Source organism: Falco peregrinus, chromosome 8 (assembly GCF_023634155.1).
Source record: "Falco peregrinus isolate bFalPer1 chromosome 8, bFalPer1.pri, whole genome shotgun sequence".
NCBI classification, from domain to species: domain Eukaryota; kingdom Metazoa; phylum Chordata; class Aves; order Falconiformes; family Falconidae; genus Falco; species Falco peregrinus.
Genome location: NC_073728.1, coordinates 25,957,031 through 25,971,564, shown reverse-complemented (window position 1 = coordinate 25,971,564; position 14,534 = coordinate 25,957,031). Strand labels below are relative to the sequence as shown.

The following is a 14,534-nucleotide window of genomic DNA, read 5'->3' as shown; positions in this document are numbered from 1 at the left end:
AGGGTGATAGGATCACAGGGCAGTTCAGATTGGAGGGGACCTCGAGAGGTCTCTAATCCAACCTAAAAGTGGGGTCAGCTGTGCAGTCCTCACTGTGCAAGGTCAGGACCCATCCCTAGACTCCCAGGTCGCACATGAGACTTGCTGGCAGCACCAGTCCCACAGGGGCTGCCAGACAGACCCCCACTGCGGAACCAGTGAGGGTTGCTGGCCCCATCGTCTCCTCCAGCCTGTGTCTCCCAGGGAATGAGGCAGATGCCCTGAGGAGCTGTGGCAGTGCCCATGCTCACATCTTTGCCTGCCTCCCCATGCAGACGTGGTGCCAACCCCTCCGGATGGGCCCCCCACCGTGGCCTCAGTGACCGGCAGAGCCATCACACTGACCTGGAACAAGCCCAAGTGGCTGGACACTGCCATAGGTGAGGTGGCCAGAGATGGGGAGGGGCTGGGCAGGGAGTGGGCATCGCCGTGATGGGGTGTACAGGCTAGCCCAATGCCAGCAGCTCTGCACTGACCCTCTCCCCTTGCAGACCCCAACTCGGTAACCTACGTGGTGCAAATGCAAGTACTGGGCACAACACAGTGGCTGGTGCTGGTGGCTGGTGTGCGTGACAACACCTACATAGTGCATGGGCTGACCAAGGGCGCCCAGTATCTCTTCCGTGTCATCACTGCCACCCCCAAGACTAACAGCAAGCCTTCCCCACCTGTGGGTCCTGTGCAGCTCCTGGACCGGGGTGAGAGGAGTGGTGGGGAGGGATCGGGTGGCTGGGGTGGAAGGGTCTCTGTCCCTGGTAGGGTGGTGAGCTGCCCAGGGCTGGGTGATGTGGGGTCCAGAGGTGATGGTGACAATGCGTGTGGCAGGTCCCTACCTGGAGGAGGCCCCAGTCATCCTGGACAAGCCAGATGTGGTGTATGTGGTGGAAGGCCAGCCAGCCTCCATCACCATCACCATCAACCATGTGGAGGCCACCGTCACCTGGAAGAGGTAGGACATGGCGCTGTGCCTGTTGCCTGCCCCATGCCCAGCATCACCCCACGGGATGCACAAAGAGGGGCTCCTGCACCAGCTCCCCATGTAGTCCACAGTGGGTGGGAGGTCTTCCCTAGGGTCTGGGCTGGGTGTGCACCTAAGGGTGATGTCCACAGCTGTGCCGAGCTGCGGGGGGCTGTGTGTGAGGGGTGGGCAGGGCTGGGGGGTGCTGTCTGTGGGATGCCGAGGGTCAAGCGCCATTCAGCAGGCAGAGCTAGCAGTGGGCTGTGAGCCGTTTGTGGGGGCTGCAGCGTGGGAGCTAGGGCTGCCTGTGGGTCAGGAGGTGGCCATGGGGCTGTGGGGTGGGATCTATCAAGAGCACTGCATCTGGGGCTGCCTGTGATGTGGCAGCTGGTGTGTCCGCAGGGGTGGGCAGGTGCTGGGGGAGCCAGAGAGCATGTGTGAGGTGATGATGCCCGATGACGACCAGCACTGCCTGAGGCTGCTGCGTGTGGGCCGGGGGGCTGCAGGGCCACTGACCTGCGAGGTGAGCAACCGCCATGGCACTGCCCGCTGCACCCTCCGCCTCCGCCTCGCAGGTAGGTGTCCCCGCACCGGGGTGCTGTGCCCCTCTGCCGGGGGTGGCATTGCCCTACATGCTCTGGTCTGTGTGCCATGGGGGAGGGCATTGCCCTGCAGGGTGGCACTGCTCCGTGGAATCCCATGTCCATGTGGTGTGGGGGCACTGTCCCACAGCACAGCACTGCTCCTCAGTGCTCTGTACTTATATGCCATAAGGGTGCTGCTCTATAGGGCCGCAATGGCCTGTGGGGCTGAAAACCCATGAAATGCATTGATACTGCTGGCTGGTATCCTGTACCCATATTTGACTTGGGTAGAAGCGTCCCGTGTGCTCCATGACCATGTGCATGGGTTGGCAGTGCCCCATGGTGTCCCTCAGCCATGTGCCATGGGTGGCACAGCTGCAGGGTATCCCATAGCCGGTACAATGTGGTGGTACTGCACCCTGGTGCCCTATAGCCAACAGTCATAGGGGACACCTCCATAATGGCCCACAGAGGTGTCATGGGTGGCACTGCCCTACGGTACCCCACATCCATATGTAATGAGAGATGCAGTACCACAGTGCTGCATGCCCACATGCCATGAGTGGCACTGCCCTGCGGTGCCCCACACCAATGGGGAACTGCCCCATGGTGCTGAGGCATATGCCATTGGTGGCCTGCCCTGTAGTGTCCCAGTGCCTTGTGGGCTGGCACCATCCCGTGGTGTTCCAGGCCCCTATATCATGGGCTGGCGTTTCCCCGTAGTGCCACACAACCATACAACCCGTGTCAGGCAGGGGGTGGCACTGCCCCATGGTGCCCAATGTCCTGTCTCTTGGCAGAGGCACCACGTTTTGAGTCCATCATGGAGGACATAGACACTCAAGAAGGAGAGACACCACGCTTTGCTGTGGTAGTGGAGGGGAAACCACTGCCGGACATCATGTGGTACAAGGTGGGCTGGAACCTCCCAAACCCCTGCCCGTTCCTGACCCACAGCCTCCTCAAACCCACACCCTCCACTGCCCCACCTGGGTTGCTCCATTTGGGCTTTAGGGTTGTGTTCACCCCCCGTGACGCTGCTTGTGCACCATGCCCCATCCATGGGGAAGGGGTGGTGGGAGCTTGTTGGGATGGGATGGGACACCACTGATGCTCCTGCCACCCCCAGGACGGAGAGCTGCTGGAGGAGAGCAGCCACCTGAGCTTTGTGTATGAGGACAACGAGTGCTCTCTGGTGGTGCTGGGTGCCGCCGAGCCTGACAGCGGCGTCTACACCTGCACGGCCAAGAACCTGGCTGGGGAGGTCTCCTGCAAGGCAGAGCTGGTGGTGCAGGCAGGTATGGCTGGCTGACCGCCCAGCCCTGGGGGGCAGAGCCTGGATGCCTGGCTTGCTCCCCGCCAGCGCCTTTCCTTCCCTCAGCCCGGCCCGCTGCCGATGCTGCCATGGAGGAGGAGGCACTGCACAAAGCACGACGCCTGACTGACTACTATGACGTGCATGAGGAGATTGGGAGGTACAGGGCTGCCAGCATGGTGGGCAGCAGGGCACCTTGGGCACCACAGGGACAGGGGTGCTGGAGCCAGGCTTCACCCTGGGGCTCTGACCCAGGGGACTGAGCTCCATAGTACGCCAGATCCTGATGTGCTGGGGCTGCTCTCAGCTGTCAATGGATGCTCTGGTGCCAGCTCAGGGTGGTGAGCTGGGGCAGCCAGAGCAAAGCCAGTGCTGGGGTGTCTCCATGGATGGTCCTGGAGAGCTGCCAGGACTGCGGGCTGCTCCTTGCAGAACAGGTGCCTGTGCCAGGAAAGGGGAGGTCCCCTGCTTGCCCACCTTCTTATCCCCCCCTTGCCCCCATTGCCACATTGCAGGGGGGCTTTCTCCTACCTGCGGAGGGTGACGGAGAAGAGCAGCCGACTGGACTTTGCCGCCAAGTTTGTCCCTGGGAGGACCAAGGCCAAGCAGTCAGCACAGCGGGAGCTGCACATTCTCTCACAGCTGGACCACGAGCGCATCGTCTTCTTCCATGACGCCTTCGAGAAGAAGAATGCCATCATCATGGTCATGGAGCTGTATCCTCTGCACATTGCTCCGGGAGCATGTGGTGTGGGGGATGAGGGGAGGCTTTTGGGGGGCATGGGTGGGCAGAGTGCGTGTGGAGGAGCTGGGTGCCCAGGAGGGGTGCAGGGCACAGTTGGGCATGGAGCTTCTGTGCTTCTTGACTGGGGCCCAGCTGTGCCAAGGAAGAGCTGCTGGACAGGATGGCAAGGAAGCCCTCGGTGTGCGAGTCTGAGGTGGGTGAACCTGGGGGGCAGGGGGGGAAGGAGGGAGCCGGAGGACCCCAGGGTCTGTCCCAGCCCAGGGACATGCAGTGCTCTATTGGGCTACAAAGGGGGCCACAGCCCACACCCTTCTTTGCACAGGGCCAGGGTGGGGCTGACCCAAGCTCAGGGCACCCACGCCCTCCACTCCATCTCTTGCAGGTCCGGTCCTACATGCGGCAAGTCCTGGAGGGGATCTGCTACCTACACCAGCACAGGGTCCTACATCTGGACATCAAAGTGAGTGTGGGGCTCCCTGTCCCCCTCCCGCCCCATGCCCACAGGGACGGGCTTCGGCCACACTGCAGGGCACTTGGTCCTGCTGATGGGGGACATCCCTTCCCTGGGGGGAACCCCTGCCTCCTGCCAAGCTCCCCTCTGCCCTGCACTGTCCTGTAGCCAGAAAACCTCCTGATGGCGGATTCAACCAGTGAGCAGGTCCGGATCTGCGACTTCGGCAATGCGCAGGAGCTGACGCCTGAAGAGCCCCAGTACTGCAAGTACGGCACCCCTGAGTTTGTGGGCCCTGAGATCGTCAACCAGAGCCCTGTCTCCAGCGTCACTGACATCTGGTAAGGGCAGCCCTAGGGTGGATGGTGGGCTCCTTGCTACATTGGGAGGGTCTGGGAGCCCCAGTAACTCTGTGCTGTGCAGTAACTCTGTTCTTCTCTACTCAGGCCCGTGGGGGTCATCGCCTACCTCTGGTAAGTGTCCTGGTGGGCCCTCAGTGGAGGGACACCCTTCCCACACCCTTGCCAGTTGCACTGCTGGGGCTGCAGCCATGCACATCACTCCTTGCAGACAGCCTCCTCCCTGGCTGCTCCTGCCTCCTCCCCATGGCACCAGTTCTGGGGCGCGGGGTCCCATCCTCGGTCCCCCATACTTGCCATGTTGTTCCCTATGTCCCCATGGCCCTATGACAGTGTCCCCTCCTCGGCAGCCTGACGGGGATCTCCCCCTTCGTTGGGGAGAATGACAAGACGACACTTATGAACATCCGCAACTACAATGTGGCCTTCGAGGAGAGGATGTTTCAGGGGCTCACCCGGGAAGCCAAGGGCTTTGTCATCAAAGTGCTGGTCAACGACAGGCTGTGAGTGCTTCGGGGTCCCCAGCGCCTCTGGCATGAGCCTTGTGCTCGAGGGAGGGTGGGAACCCCAGTCACCCCTGTGTATGGGGGTGCCCGAGGCAGGCTGGCTGCACAGCCCTGCTGGGGTGCAGCATGGGCAGCCAGACCCTTCTGCCCTTCCCCCTGGCCAGCCAAAGCCCCCCAGCCCGGGTGGTTCTCACTCAGTGGTGTTGGTTCACAGGAGACCCAATGCAGAGCAGACCCTGGAACATCCCTGGTTCAAGGTGAGCCTGGGCAGGGACCCAGCACCTGGAGGCAGCGGGGTTCCCTGAGCCTGCTGCAGGCTGCATGGAACACCACTGTCCCCTCACCCCACAGACGCTGGCCAAGGGGAAGGTCATCAGCACCGATCACCTAAAGCTCTTCCTCTCCCGTCGGAAATGGCAGGTGAAGGCAGGAGCTGGGGAGGGAGGGAGGGGGGCAGGCAGGGCTGTGTGCTGGGTGGGATGGGGTGATGTGCACTGGGCAGGACGATGCCACACCACCCACCTGGGTCTGACCCAGCCCTCTCCCCTGGCTGCAGCGCTCGCAGATCAGCTACAAGTGCAACATGGTGCTGCGGCCCATCCCGGAGCTGCTGCAGGACACGTCCAACCACCTCTCCATCGCTGTGCCCCGGCACCTCAAGGAGTCACCGGCGCTGTCATCCTCCTCGGACTCAGATGACCTGGATGAGCTGCCCTTCATCCCCATGCCACACCAGGTGGAGTTCTCCGGCTCCCGCATGTCGCTCAATGAGATCCCCACGGATGACGAGGCCATTGGGCCATCCGAGGGGCCACGGATGGAGGGGGTCATGTCAGGGGACGTCTCTGCCATGGAGTGGCAGAGCCAGGGCACAGGGAAGCCTGGAGTGGCCCTGGGGAAGCGGTCGAGGGGCACTGGGCCACGGCGGCCATGCGTGGAGATGGAGGCCCCTGGTTCCTCGGACGAAGAAGCCCCTGAAGCCCAGAAGCGGCCAGAGTACCCCCGCAAAGCCATGAGGAAGGGCTCCAGCCTGGAGTCCCCGGGGAGCACCCGGCGGGGAGAGCTGAAGAGGGGTGGCTCTGCCGACAGTGCCCTGCTGCCCCACCAGCCCCCAGGGACCCAGGAGGGGGCCGAGGTGAGCCAGGACTCTCGCCGGGCGCTGGCCAAGGCAGCATCCATGGAGCTGCCACGGCGGAAGGGGGCCTGGGGGGAAGACGATCATGCCCAGCGCCTGGAGCTGATGCGCCAGCGGCTGCTGCGGGGCAGCTCTGGGGACGGCAAGGTCAGTGGCTTGCGGGGTCCCCTCCTGGAGACCCTGGGGGTTGGCCCTGACAAGAAGGTCCCACGGCCGACCCGGTTGGAGCCACCGGCGGTGCCACGGCTGGTGCGGGCAGCCTCCAGCGAGGCCACCTCGCTGCGTCACCTCCCTGCTGAGCGCCAGCTGCAGAAGAGCAGCTCCTTCAGCCATGGGGACGCCGAGCCTGTTGTCCGGCACCGCCGCTCTGGTGCACCCCTGGAGATCCCGCTGGCCCACCTGGAGGCCCAGCAGCTCAAGGAGTCTCCCTCTCTCTCCGCCCTCTCTGATGCCCGGCCTGCAGCATCACCAGATGCCCCCAGCCCGCTGACACCCCCCACAGCAGATATCACTGTCCCCCGGCCCGCCCTGGCCAAGGCTGCCTTGGGGAGGAGGCATGTCCCCGAGCAGTGTGGCCAGCCCAGGGCCAGCACAGCCACCACCACCATGGGGAAGAAGCCCATGGCCAGGGGGCAAGAAGAGAAGAAGCCCACCAAGGCTGCTGGAGCCAGTGGGGAGAGAGCTTCCAGGACAGGAGCACCTGTTCCACTGCAGCCCCCAGCTCCCAGCACCCAAGCAGTCAAAATGTCTTCCTATGCCAAGGTCATGCAAGCCATGGGAGCCATCCAGGGTGGAGAGCCGGCTGCCGAGGAATCCTCCCAGCCCACATTGGCCACCCCTGTCGAGCCCCCTGCGCCCGCACCAACACCAGCATCAAGGAGGGAGGCGAAACCTGCTGGCTCCTCCAGCTCCCTGCTCATCCAGGACATTGACTCAGAGGAGGTCTTTGAGGCCAAATTCAAGCGAGGCCGGGAGTCATCGCTCAGCCGGGGGCTGAAGCTCCTCACCCGCTCCCGCTCAGAAGACCGGCACCTGGCCAGCCCCCTGGTCCCCGATGAGGGTATCTATCGTCCCATACCAGCCGGTGTGCCCCTGGAGCTGCGCAGGGACAAGCCCACTGGGCTAGCAGCCAAGTCCAAGTCGGTGCAGGACCTGCACGAGGTGGAGAAGGACAGGGGCTTCCTCCGGAGGATGTCTCTGCTCCTCAAGCGGACCCCACCTGCTGAGAGGAAGAAGAGCAGGGGGGAGGATGGAGGCAGTGAGACCCCATCCAGTGGGCGCCGTTTCTCCTGGAGCCTGGCCTTGGGCAGCTCGAAGGAGCGGAGGGACTCGGAGAGCCTCAAGTCGGAGCCGGGGGGTGGCGGAGAGAGTGAGTCGCCAGCAGTGGCCATGCGGAGGAAGATCAGCGCCACGGTGGAGCGGGTCTCCGCGCGGCTGCGCAGCCTGTCAGATGAGCGGCCAGAAGGCGAGGGGCCTGGGGAGCTGCGTCGGGCCAACTCCGAGGGGGAGAGCCTGCGGCCGGCCCCCCCCCCCAGCACCCGCACCCTCCTCTGAGTCCCTGCGTTCTGAGGGCAGCATTGGCTCCTCTGCCTCCACCAAAGGTGAGTGGTGAGGGGGGGTCCCACTGGCATCCCATGGCCCAGCCCAGGTCCAGCCGCCCTGGCCTGGCTCGCTCTCAGCCGCCCCGGGTGCCCGCAGGTGGAGGTGAGAGCCAGAAGCGGTCTCGCTGGGAGCGCTGGGGGCTCTCACGGAGCAAGAAGGAGAAGGTGGCCTCACAGCCCAGCATCCCAACCAGCCTGCTGCAGGAGGAGGGACCTGCTGCTGGCCGGCTACGTGCGCCCAGCGAGTCAGGTAGGTGCAGCCCCAGGACGGACGGTGGGTGTGCATCATTGCCCCAGCTTGACCTCCCCCTCTCTGCTTTCCAGATTTCCCCCCTGTTTTCCACATCAAGCTGAAGGACCAGGTGCTGCTGGAGGGCGAGGCACTGACCCTCTGCTGCCTGCCTGCCGGCAGCCCAACCCCCAGGATCCTCTGGATGAAAGGTGGGGGGCTGCCTGCACTGCCTCGGTGGGTGGGCTCTGGCGGGGCACGGTAGCATCCCTCTTCTCTGCTCCCCCCACAGACAAGAGGTCCCTGCAGCCAGACAATGTACTGAACATCATCTCCTGCAAGGATGGCCGGCAGATGCTCACCATTGCCAAGGTCTCCAGGAAGGATGCAGGGCTGTACGAGTGTGCAGCTGCCAACATCCTGGGCACGGCCATCAGCTCCTGCACACTGGCTGTGGCACGTAAGGAGAGGGGGGGGACACCTCAGGGGACAGAGGTGCTGCCTCACAGGGAGAGAGCATGTGCCAGGCACACACCCTAGGGCTGGAGACCAGTGCAGGTCACTTGGGCCCTGCTTTCCACATCTGCAAGAGACCGGAACTTTTGAGGGGGGATGGGCTGGTTTTGCACAGGCACTTCCAGCATCTCTGAGCCCATGTGTTGTGCTGCCCTTCTGCTGCAGCAGCTCTGCCCTGCCCCTGGCTGGGCACCCAGCCCACCCTGTCTGTCCACTCACAGGGCTCCCAGGGCGGCCGGGCACCCCAGAGATCCCCCAGAAGTACAAGAACACGGTGCTGGTGCTGTGGAAGCCCGCGGAGAGCAAAGCCCCCTGCACTTACACACTGGAGCGCAGGCTGGATGGTATGTGGGGGCTGTCTCCTGTCCCCTGGGAGCTGCAGCCAGAAAGGTGGTCTTACCTGCAGACACAAAGCCAGGACAAAAATGGCCCAATGTCCTTGCTGTCCCCTGGGGCTTGGTGGGCTCCCAGGAGGGATGGGGGCCGGGGGGGCTGCCCCCTGCCCCTGATCTGCCCTGGCCTCACTTTGCCCCCACGCCGGCAGGGGAGCACGAATGGAAGATTGTCAGCACTGGCATCGCCGACTGCTACTTCAACGTGACGGAGCTGCCCCCTGGGAGCACTGCCAAGTTTCGGGTGGCCTGTGTCAACAAGGCCGGGCAGGGCCCCTACAGCACCCCCTCAGGGAAGGTGCACCTCGAGGCGGCAGGTGAGCCAGCCCTGTCCTGCAGGCTGTGGGGCAGCCGTGGGGATGGCTGTGGGGCTGCAGCCTCTGGGATGCTCTGCGGGTCCTTGAGAACAGGGGATCTTCCCCCCAGGACTTTGGGGAACGGAGCGCCACTTGCACCCCACTCCTGGCTTATCCACACCTGGCTCATACCTGACTTTGTTCCCCACAGATGCCCGAGCTGCCCCAGCCAAGGACACCGCTGTCCCCACCGCTGTCCCTGAGAAGGTGGCTTCCAGCCGGTCAACCCAGACACCTGTGGTGCAGCTGGAGCCACCGGCCGCAGGAGCCCCCACCACCACGCCGCCCCACAAGCAGAAGGGAGCGGTGCAGAAGGCAGATGGGGCGGCAGAAGCAGATGTCCCCCTGGGGGCCCTCCAGCCCTCAGCACCCTGTGAAGAGGGTCCGCAGTCAGATCCCGAGCTCCCACCCAACATCACCGTTTGCGTGCCCCCTGAGCTGATGTTCACTCCCCCTCGGACTGTCGCTTCGCCCCACACGGACACCCCCACGCAGGGCTCCTCCACACCCCCTATGGACACAGCCCCTCTGCCCCAGGCTCTGTCTCCTTCCAAGGTTCCCCCTGTTTCCCCAGTGTCAACCACCCCCAGCTCAGCCCCCACACCATCTCCCACCCCCAACGCTGCACCTGCACGGAAGATGCCCCCCTACATGGTCACCTCCTTTGTCTCCATGCCCCCTGCATCACCCCCTGCACAGGAGCTCCCGCCCACCACCCCAACCTCCAAGGAGTCCCCAGCCGAGAGCAGGGTCCCAGGGACAAAAGACAGCACAGCACTGCGGCAGGGTGTCCCCCAGAAGCCATACACCTTCCTGGATGAGAAGGCAAGGTGAGTAGCACTGGGACAGGACGCTCTGCTGGGGGCGTTCCGCATCCAGCATCCCATGCCAGGGATGCTGAGCGCTGCCCTGTGCCACAGGGGCCGTTTTGGGGTGATCAGGCTGTGCAAGGAGAACGCCACAGGGAAGCACTTCATGGCCAAGATTGTGCCCTACGAGGCGGAGCGGAAGCAGAGCGTACTGCAGGAGTATGAGATCCTCAAGGCGCTGCACCACGAGCGCATCATGGCCCTGCATGAGGCGTACATCACCCCCCGCTACCTGGTGCTCATCTGCGAGAACTGCACCGGCAAGGAGATCCTCTACAGCATTGTGGACAGGTACAGGTGGGCATGGGGCCACTGGGGATGGCTGCTGGCATAGGGCCACCTGCTGATGCCACCTGCCCTCAGATTTCGCTACTCAGAGGATGATGTGGTGAGCTACGTGCTGCAGCTCCTGCAGGGCCTCGAGTATCTGCACAGCCGCCGCATCGTGCACCTCGACATCAAGCCGGATAACATCGTCATCTCAGGCATGAATGCCCTCAAGATCATCGATTTTGGCAGTGCCCAGACCTACAACCCCCTCGTGCTGCGGCAGCTGGGGCGGCGTGTTGGCACCCTGGAGTACATGTGTAAGTGGGGCACCAGGGATGTGGTAGCATGGGGACAGGCACAGATCTGGGCACACTTGTGCCCAGGGTGTGCATGCATGTGTGCCCGTGCACTGTGGGGCTTGGGAATGGGGAGGAGTTGAGGTACCCTTGGGGAAGCTAGGGGGTCTTCGGGATGCTGGAGGTGTCTGCTGAGGGTTTCTGTAGGGCTGCTGTGCTCAGTGAGAGAGTTTGGGTGCTGTGGGGCAGCTGGGGTGTACTTGGAGGTGCTGGGCTCTGTCAGGGTATTGGGGTGTCAGGGAGGGGTGCTGGAGGGTGCAGTGGTGGGGTGCTGGTGATGCTGCGGGTGCTGGTGATGCTGTAGGTGCATATGACAGACATGGTTCTCTGCCCACAGCACCTGAGGTGGTGAAGGGGGACCCAGTGGGCTCTGCAGCAGATGTCTGGGGTGTTGGCGTCCTCACCTACATCATGTAAGAGAAGGGGCTGGTGGGACAAGCACCCTGAGGTGTAGTAAGCCTTGCCCAGGTCTTGGTGCCGTGGGGGACACCAGGCTGATGTGGACTGGGGGATGCTGTAGCCCTGCAGACCCTTCCCAGCTGGACGTGGGGATGGAGACACCCTGGGCGGTGTGGCTGTCCCAAACCAGGGACAGGTGGGTGCTCTCCCACCACAGTCTCCGAGCATGTGCCACCCCCTCCACCCTTGCAGGCTCAGTGGGCGGTCGCCATTCTTCGAATTGGACCCCATTGAGACAGAGAACCGCATCCTGGCAGGGCGCTTTGATGCCTTCAAGCTGTACCCCAATGTCTCACAGAGTGCTGCCCTCTTCATCCGCAAGGTCCTTGCTGTCCACCCCTGGTGAGTGCCCAGTCCAGCCAGTGAGGACGCACGGCCCCACACTGCACTTGCAACTGGGCCAGGCAAGCAGCTCCCTGCCCCACGGGGCCCCTCCAGACATCATCAGTGGGACCCTGGGGTCCACCCTTGCTGCCAGAGAGGGCTGGGAGCCTGGGTCTTGCAGGGCAGGGATGGTGGCTGGGTTTGGGGGGTGCAGCAGTGGTGGGCACCCTGTGGCCCCTGACGTGAAACTGCCCTTAACCCAGGAGTCGCCCCACGGTGAAGGACTGCTTTGCCAACACCTGGCTCCAGGATGCCTACCTGATGAAGCTGCGCCGCCAGACCCTGACCTTCACCACCAACCGCCTCAAGGAGTTCCTGGTGGAGCACCAGCGGCGCCGCGGCGAGGCCGTCACCAAGCACAAGGTCTTACTCCGCTCCTACCAGGGCGGTCAGCCACCAGGGCCGCAGTAGCCGGTGCCTTGGCCATGGCCGCAAGGGGCCGAGGAGCCAGAGGAACATTCCAGGGGCCATGGGACAGGGTGGCCGAGGAGGAGCCAGGACGTGTTGGGATGAGCCCATGGACCTCACGTGCCGCTGCCAGGGATGCTGGCGGCCGGCATCATTTTGGCGGTGCTGATGGAAAGGGGAGGTGTGGCCCCCGCTGGGCCAGCAGTGGGGTCTGGCAGCAGGCAGGCGACAGGAAGCCTTGCTGTGAGGAATGAAGAATGTGGCAGAGGGTCAGAAGAAGGATGGGATGGGGATGGGGGGCAAGAGAAGCTCCACGTGGGAGCGGGAGAGCTGCCAGCATGCCGGCCAGCCCTGGCATTGTGGGTCCTGTCAGCCGTGTGCCTTATGCCGCAGCCTGCAGCTGACCCCGGCCATGGCATGGGGGTCCCTGCATGGCCCTAGGGGTGCATACCAGTGCCCAAGGACTGAGGCTGCTCTAGTGGTTCCTGCAGAGAGGGGTCCACCCACAGCCCCCTGCCCTGCTGCGGCCCTCCACCAGCCGGCACAACCCTGGTCCTCACGGCTGCGAGTGGGGGCCACCAGCCCCCCCTTCCACTCCTCCCAGCCCTGGTCCTGGCAAGCGGGTTTGCAGCCCCAGGACCGATGCCGGTGCCTTCCCTGGGGCTGTCGGCTGCGCTCCACACCAGGGTGGGAGGCTGGCCAGCACCCCCTCTTTGCAGGGGGGACCCACGTGCGATGCACACCTCCTGCACCTGCTCAGGCCCACGCTGCTTGTACTCTGCCGCCCGGCTCTGGCCCTCGCCCTGTGCCCCACCACCATCCCACTCACCTGTCCCCAGACTGCCCCCCCAGCACCTCCCCCCTGTCCCCCCCGGTGCCAAGGCACAGCCTCACAGGTGCCTTGCTGAGCCCTGCATCCCCTCCCCAGCCGGTGGCAGGATGCTCCGGTGTGTCCGAGGTGCCCTGCGCTGGGGAACGGGAGCAGCGGTTGGGCACCCACCTTCCAGATGCTGCTGTAGCAATAGGGCTTTATTTATTAACTGTTGGAAGAAGGCATCTGCCCATCCCTGCCCCCTTCCCCTCCCCTCTGCCGGGCTCCAGAGTTGCCAGCGTCCCCCTGGTTTGGAGCAAGCAATGTGCCAGAGCAGCAATAAAGACCCTGAGCAGCCGGTCCTGTCTCCGTGCCTCGCTGGGAGGGCATGAGGGGGTGGGCAGAGCAGCCCCCCGGGCACCTTGGCAGACTCCTGTCCCAAAATCCAGAGACCCAAAGCCAGGAAGGCTTCCAGGTGGGGCCGGGCTGGCGAAGGGTGTCGGAAACTTGGGGAAGGAGCCAGGAAAGCTGCAAAGCGCCGGGGTGGGTGTAGCGGGGTGGCTCACGGGGCACTGTCGTCATGGAGCAAAAATACCGGGTGCTGGCAGGCCCAGCGGTGGCACGGCCAGCAGGGCACCGGCACCGGGCTCCTGCCAGGGACACAGTGGGTGCAGGTGAGGGGCACCCCGCGGCACAGACCTGGCACCCGGCTATAAATACCCGCTGCCCATAAGAGGCTGGGCTGGCAGTGCTGGCAGGGGCTGCTCTGGTTACAGCCCAGCCTGTCCCTCCCCGAGCAGCACCCACCGGCCCCTGGGTGCACCCCCTACCCGTGTCCCGCGTGCATGCACCGCCGTGCATGGGCACACACGTCATGACTTGTGCCTAGGGGCTGCCACGCTCCCACCCACCCTGACACAGGCGCACAGGCCCGTGCACACACACAGGCGCACAGCACCGTGCAGCCTGTCCCACACCCATGTGCCTGAGCACATACCACAGGCCACGGTGTCCCCGCCGTGCACGCCAACGCACCCCGCCCTTCTATAAACACACCCACTTACACGCACCAGGGCATGTGCACATGCATGGCGGCTCTGCTACATGCTCATACTGATGCTCCCCTATGCACAGCCACACACGGAGCCGCTCCCTTGCGCATATGCACACACGCATGCGTGCACAGGCAACCAAGTCCCTGCACAGCTGCTCCTTTGTGTGCCTGCCACGTGCATGTGGCTGCTCCCTTGCAGCTGCACACTGCCGCTCCCTTGCACACGTACACTGCCACCCCTGGGCACTGCTGCTCCCTTGCACGCACACCAGTGCTCCCCTGCATGCGCGCACTGCCGCTTCCCTGCACGTGCACTAGTGCTCCCTTGCGTGCGTGCATGTCACTCCTTGGCACGTGCACCAGTGTTCCCTTGCATGCGCACACCGCTGCTCCCTTGCACGCGCACTGCCGCTTCCTTGCATGCGCACATCGCTGCTTCCTTGCACGCACACCAGTGCTCCCTTGCATGTGCACACCGCCGCTTGCTTGCACGCGCACGTCGCTCCTTGGCACGCGCACCAGTGCTCCCTTGCACGCGCACCGCCACGCACCCGCCACGCGCCCGGCCGCCGCTCTGCACGCGCACAACTGCTCGGCCCGCACACGCGCACACCGCCGCCCCTGTGCACGCGCGCAGCCCGGCCTCGCGCGCCCGCCGTCGGCCACGCGCAGGCGCGTCCCCCTCCCGCCGCCGCGCCCCCTGGCGGCCGCCCGCAGCAGCGCCGCGCGGCGCGGTG

At 64.5% G+C, this 14,534-nt stretch overlaps 1 protein-coding gene across 1 annotated transcript in view; it reads left to right on the top strand.

Moving 5' to 3' along the window:
* Positions 1 to 11,938, top strand: part of SPEG (striated muscle enriched protein kinase) — a 38,003-nt gene extending 26,065 nt beyond the window's left edge. Inside the window, 28 exon segments of the mRNA XM_055812115.1 lie at positions 315 to 419; positions 531 to 737; positions 865 to 988; positions 1,400 to 1,572; positions 2,382 to 2,494; positions 2,711 to 2,879; positions 2,963 to 3,056; positions 3,412 to 3,612; positions 3,774 to 3,834; positions 4,024 to 4,101; positions 4,261 to 4,433; positions 4,539 to 4,565; positions 4,802 to 4,954; positions 5,172 to 5,214; positions 5,309 to 5,377; positions 5,514 to 7,616; positions 7,618 to 7,693; positions 7,791 to 7,943; positions 8,018 to 8,134; positions 8,215 to 8,382; positions 8,660 to 8,782; positions 8,983 to 9,147; positions 9,338 to 10,016; positions 10,107 to 10,346; positions 10,419 to 10,642; positions 11,019 to 11,094; positions 11,333 to 11,482; positions 11,728 to 11,938. Of these exon segments, the coding sequence (XP_055668090.1) occupies positions 315 to 419; positions 531 to 737; positions 865 to 988; positions 1,400 to 1,572; positions 2,382 to 2,494; positions 2,711 to 2,879; positions 2,963 to 3,056; positions 3,412 to 3,612; positions 3,774 to 3,834; positions 4,024 to 4,101; positions 4,261 to 4,433; positions 4,539 to 4,565; positions 4,802 to 4,954; positions 5,172 to 5,214; positions 5,309 to 5,377; positions 5,514 to 7,616; positions 7,618 to 7,693; positions 7,791 to 7,943; positions 8,018 to 8,134; positions 8,215 to 8,382; positions 8,660 to 8,782; positions 8,983 to 9,147; positions 9,338 to 10,016; positions 10,107 to 10,346; positions 10,419 to 10,642; positions 11,019 to 11,094; positions 11,333 to 11,482; positions 11,728 to 11,935 (6,272 nt within the window). The 3' untranslated portion in view covers positions 11,936 to 11,938.
* The last annotated feature ends 2,596 nt before the right edge of the window (positions 11,939 to 14,534 follow it).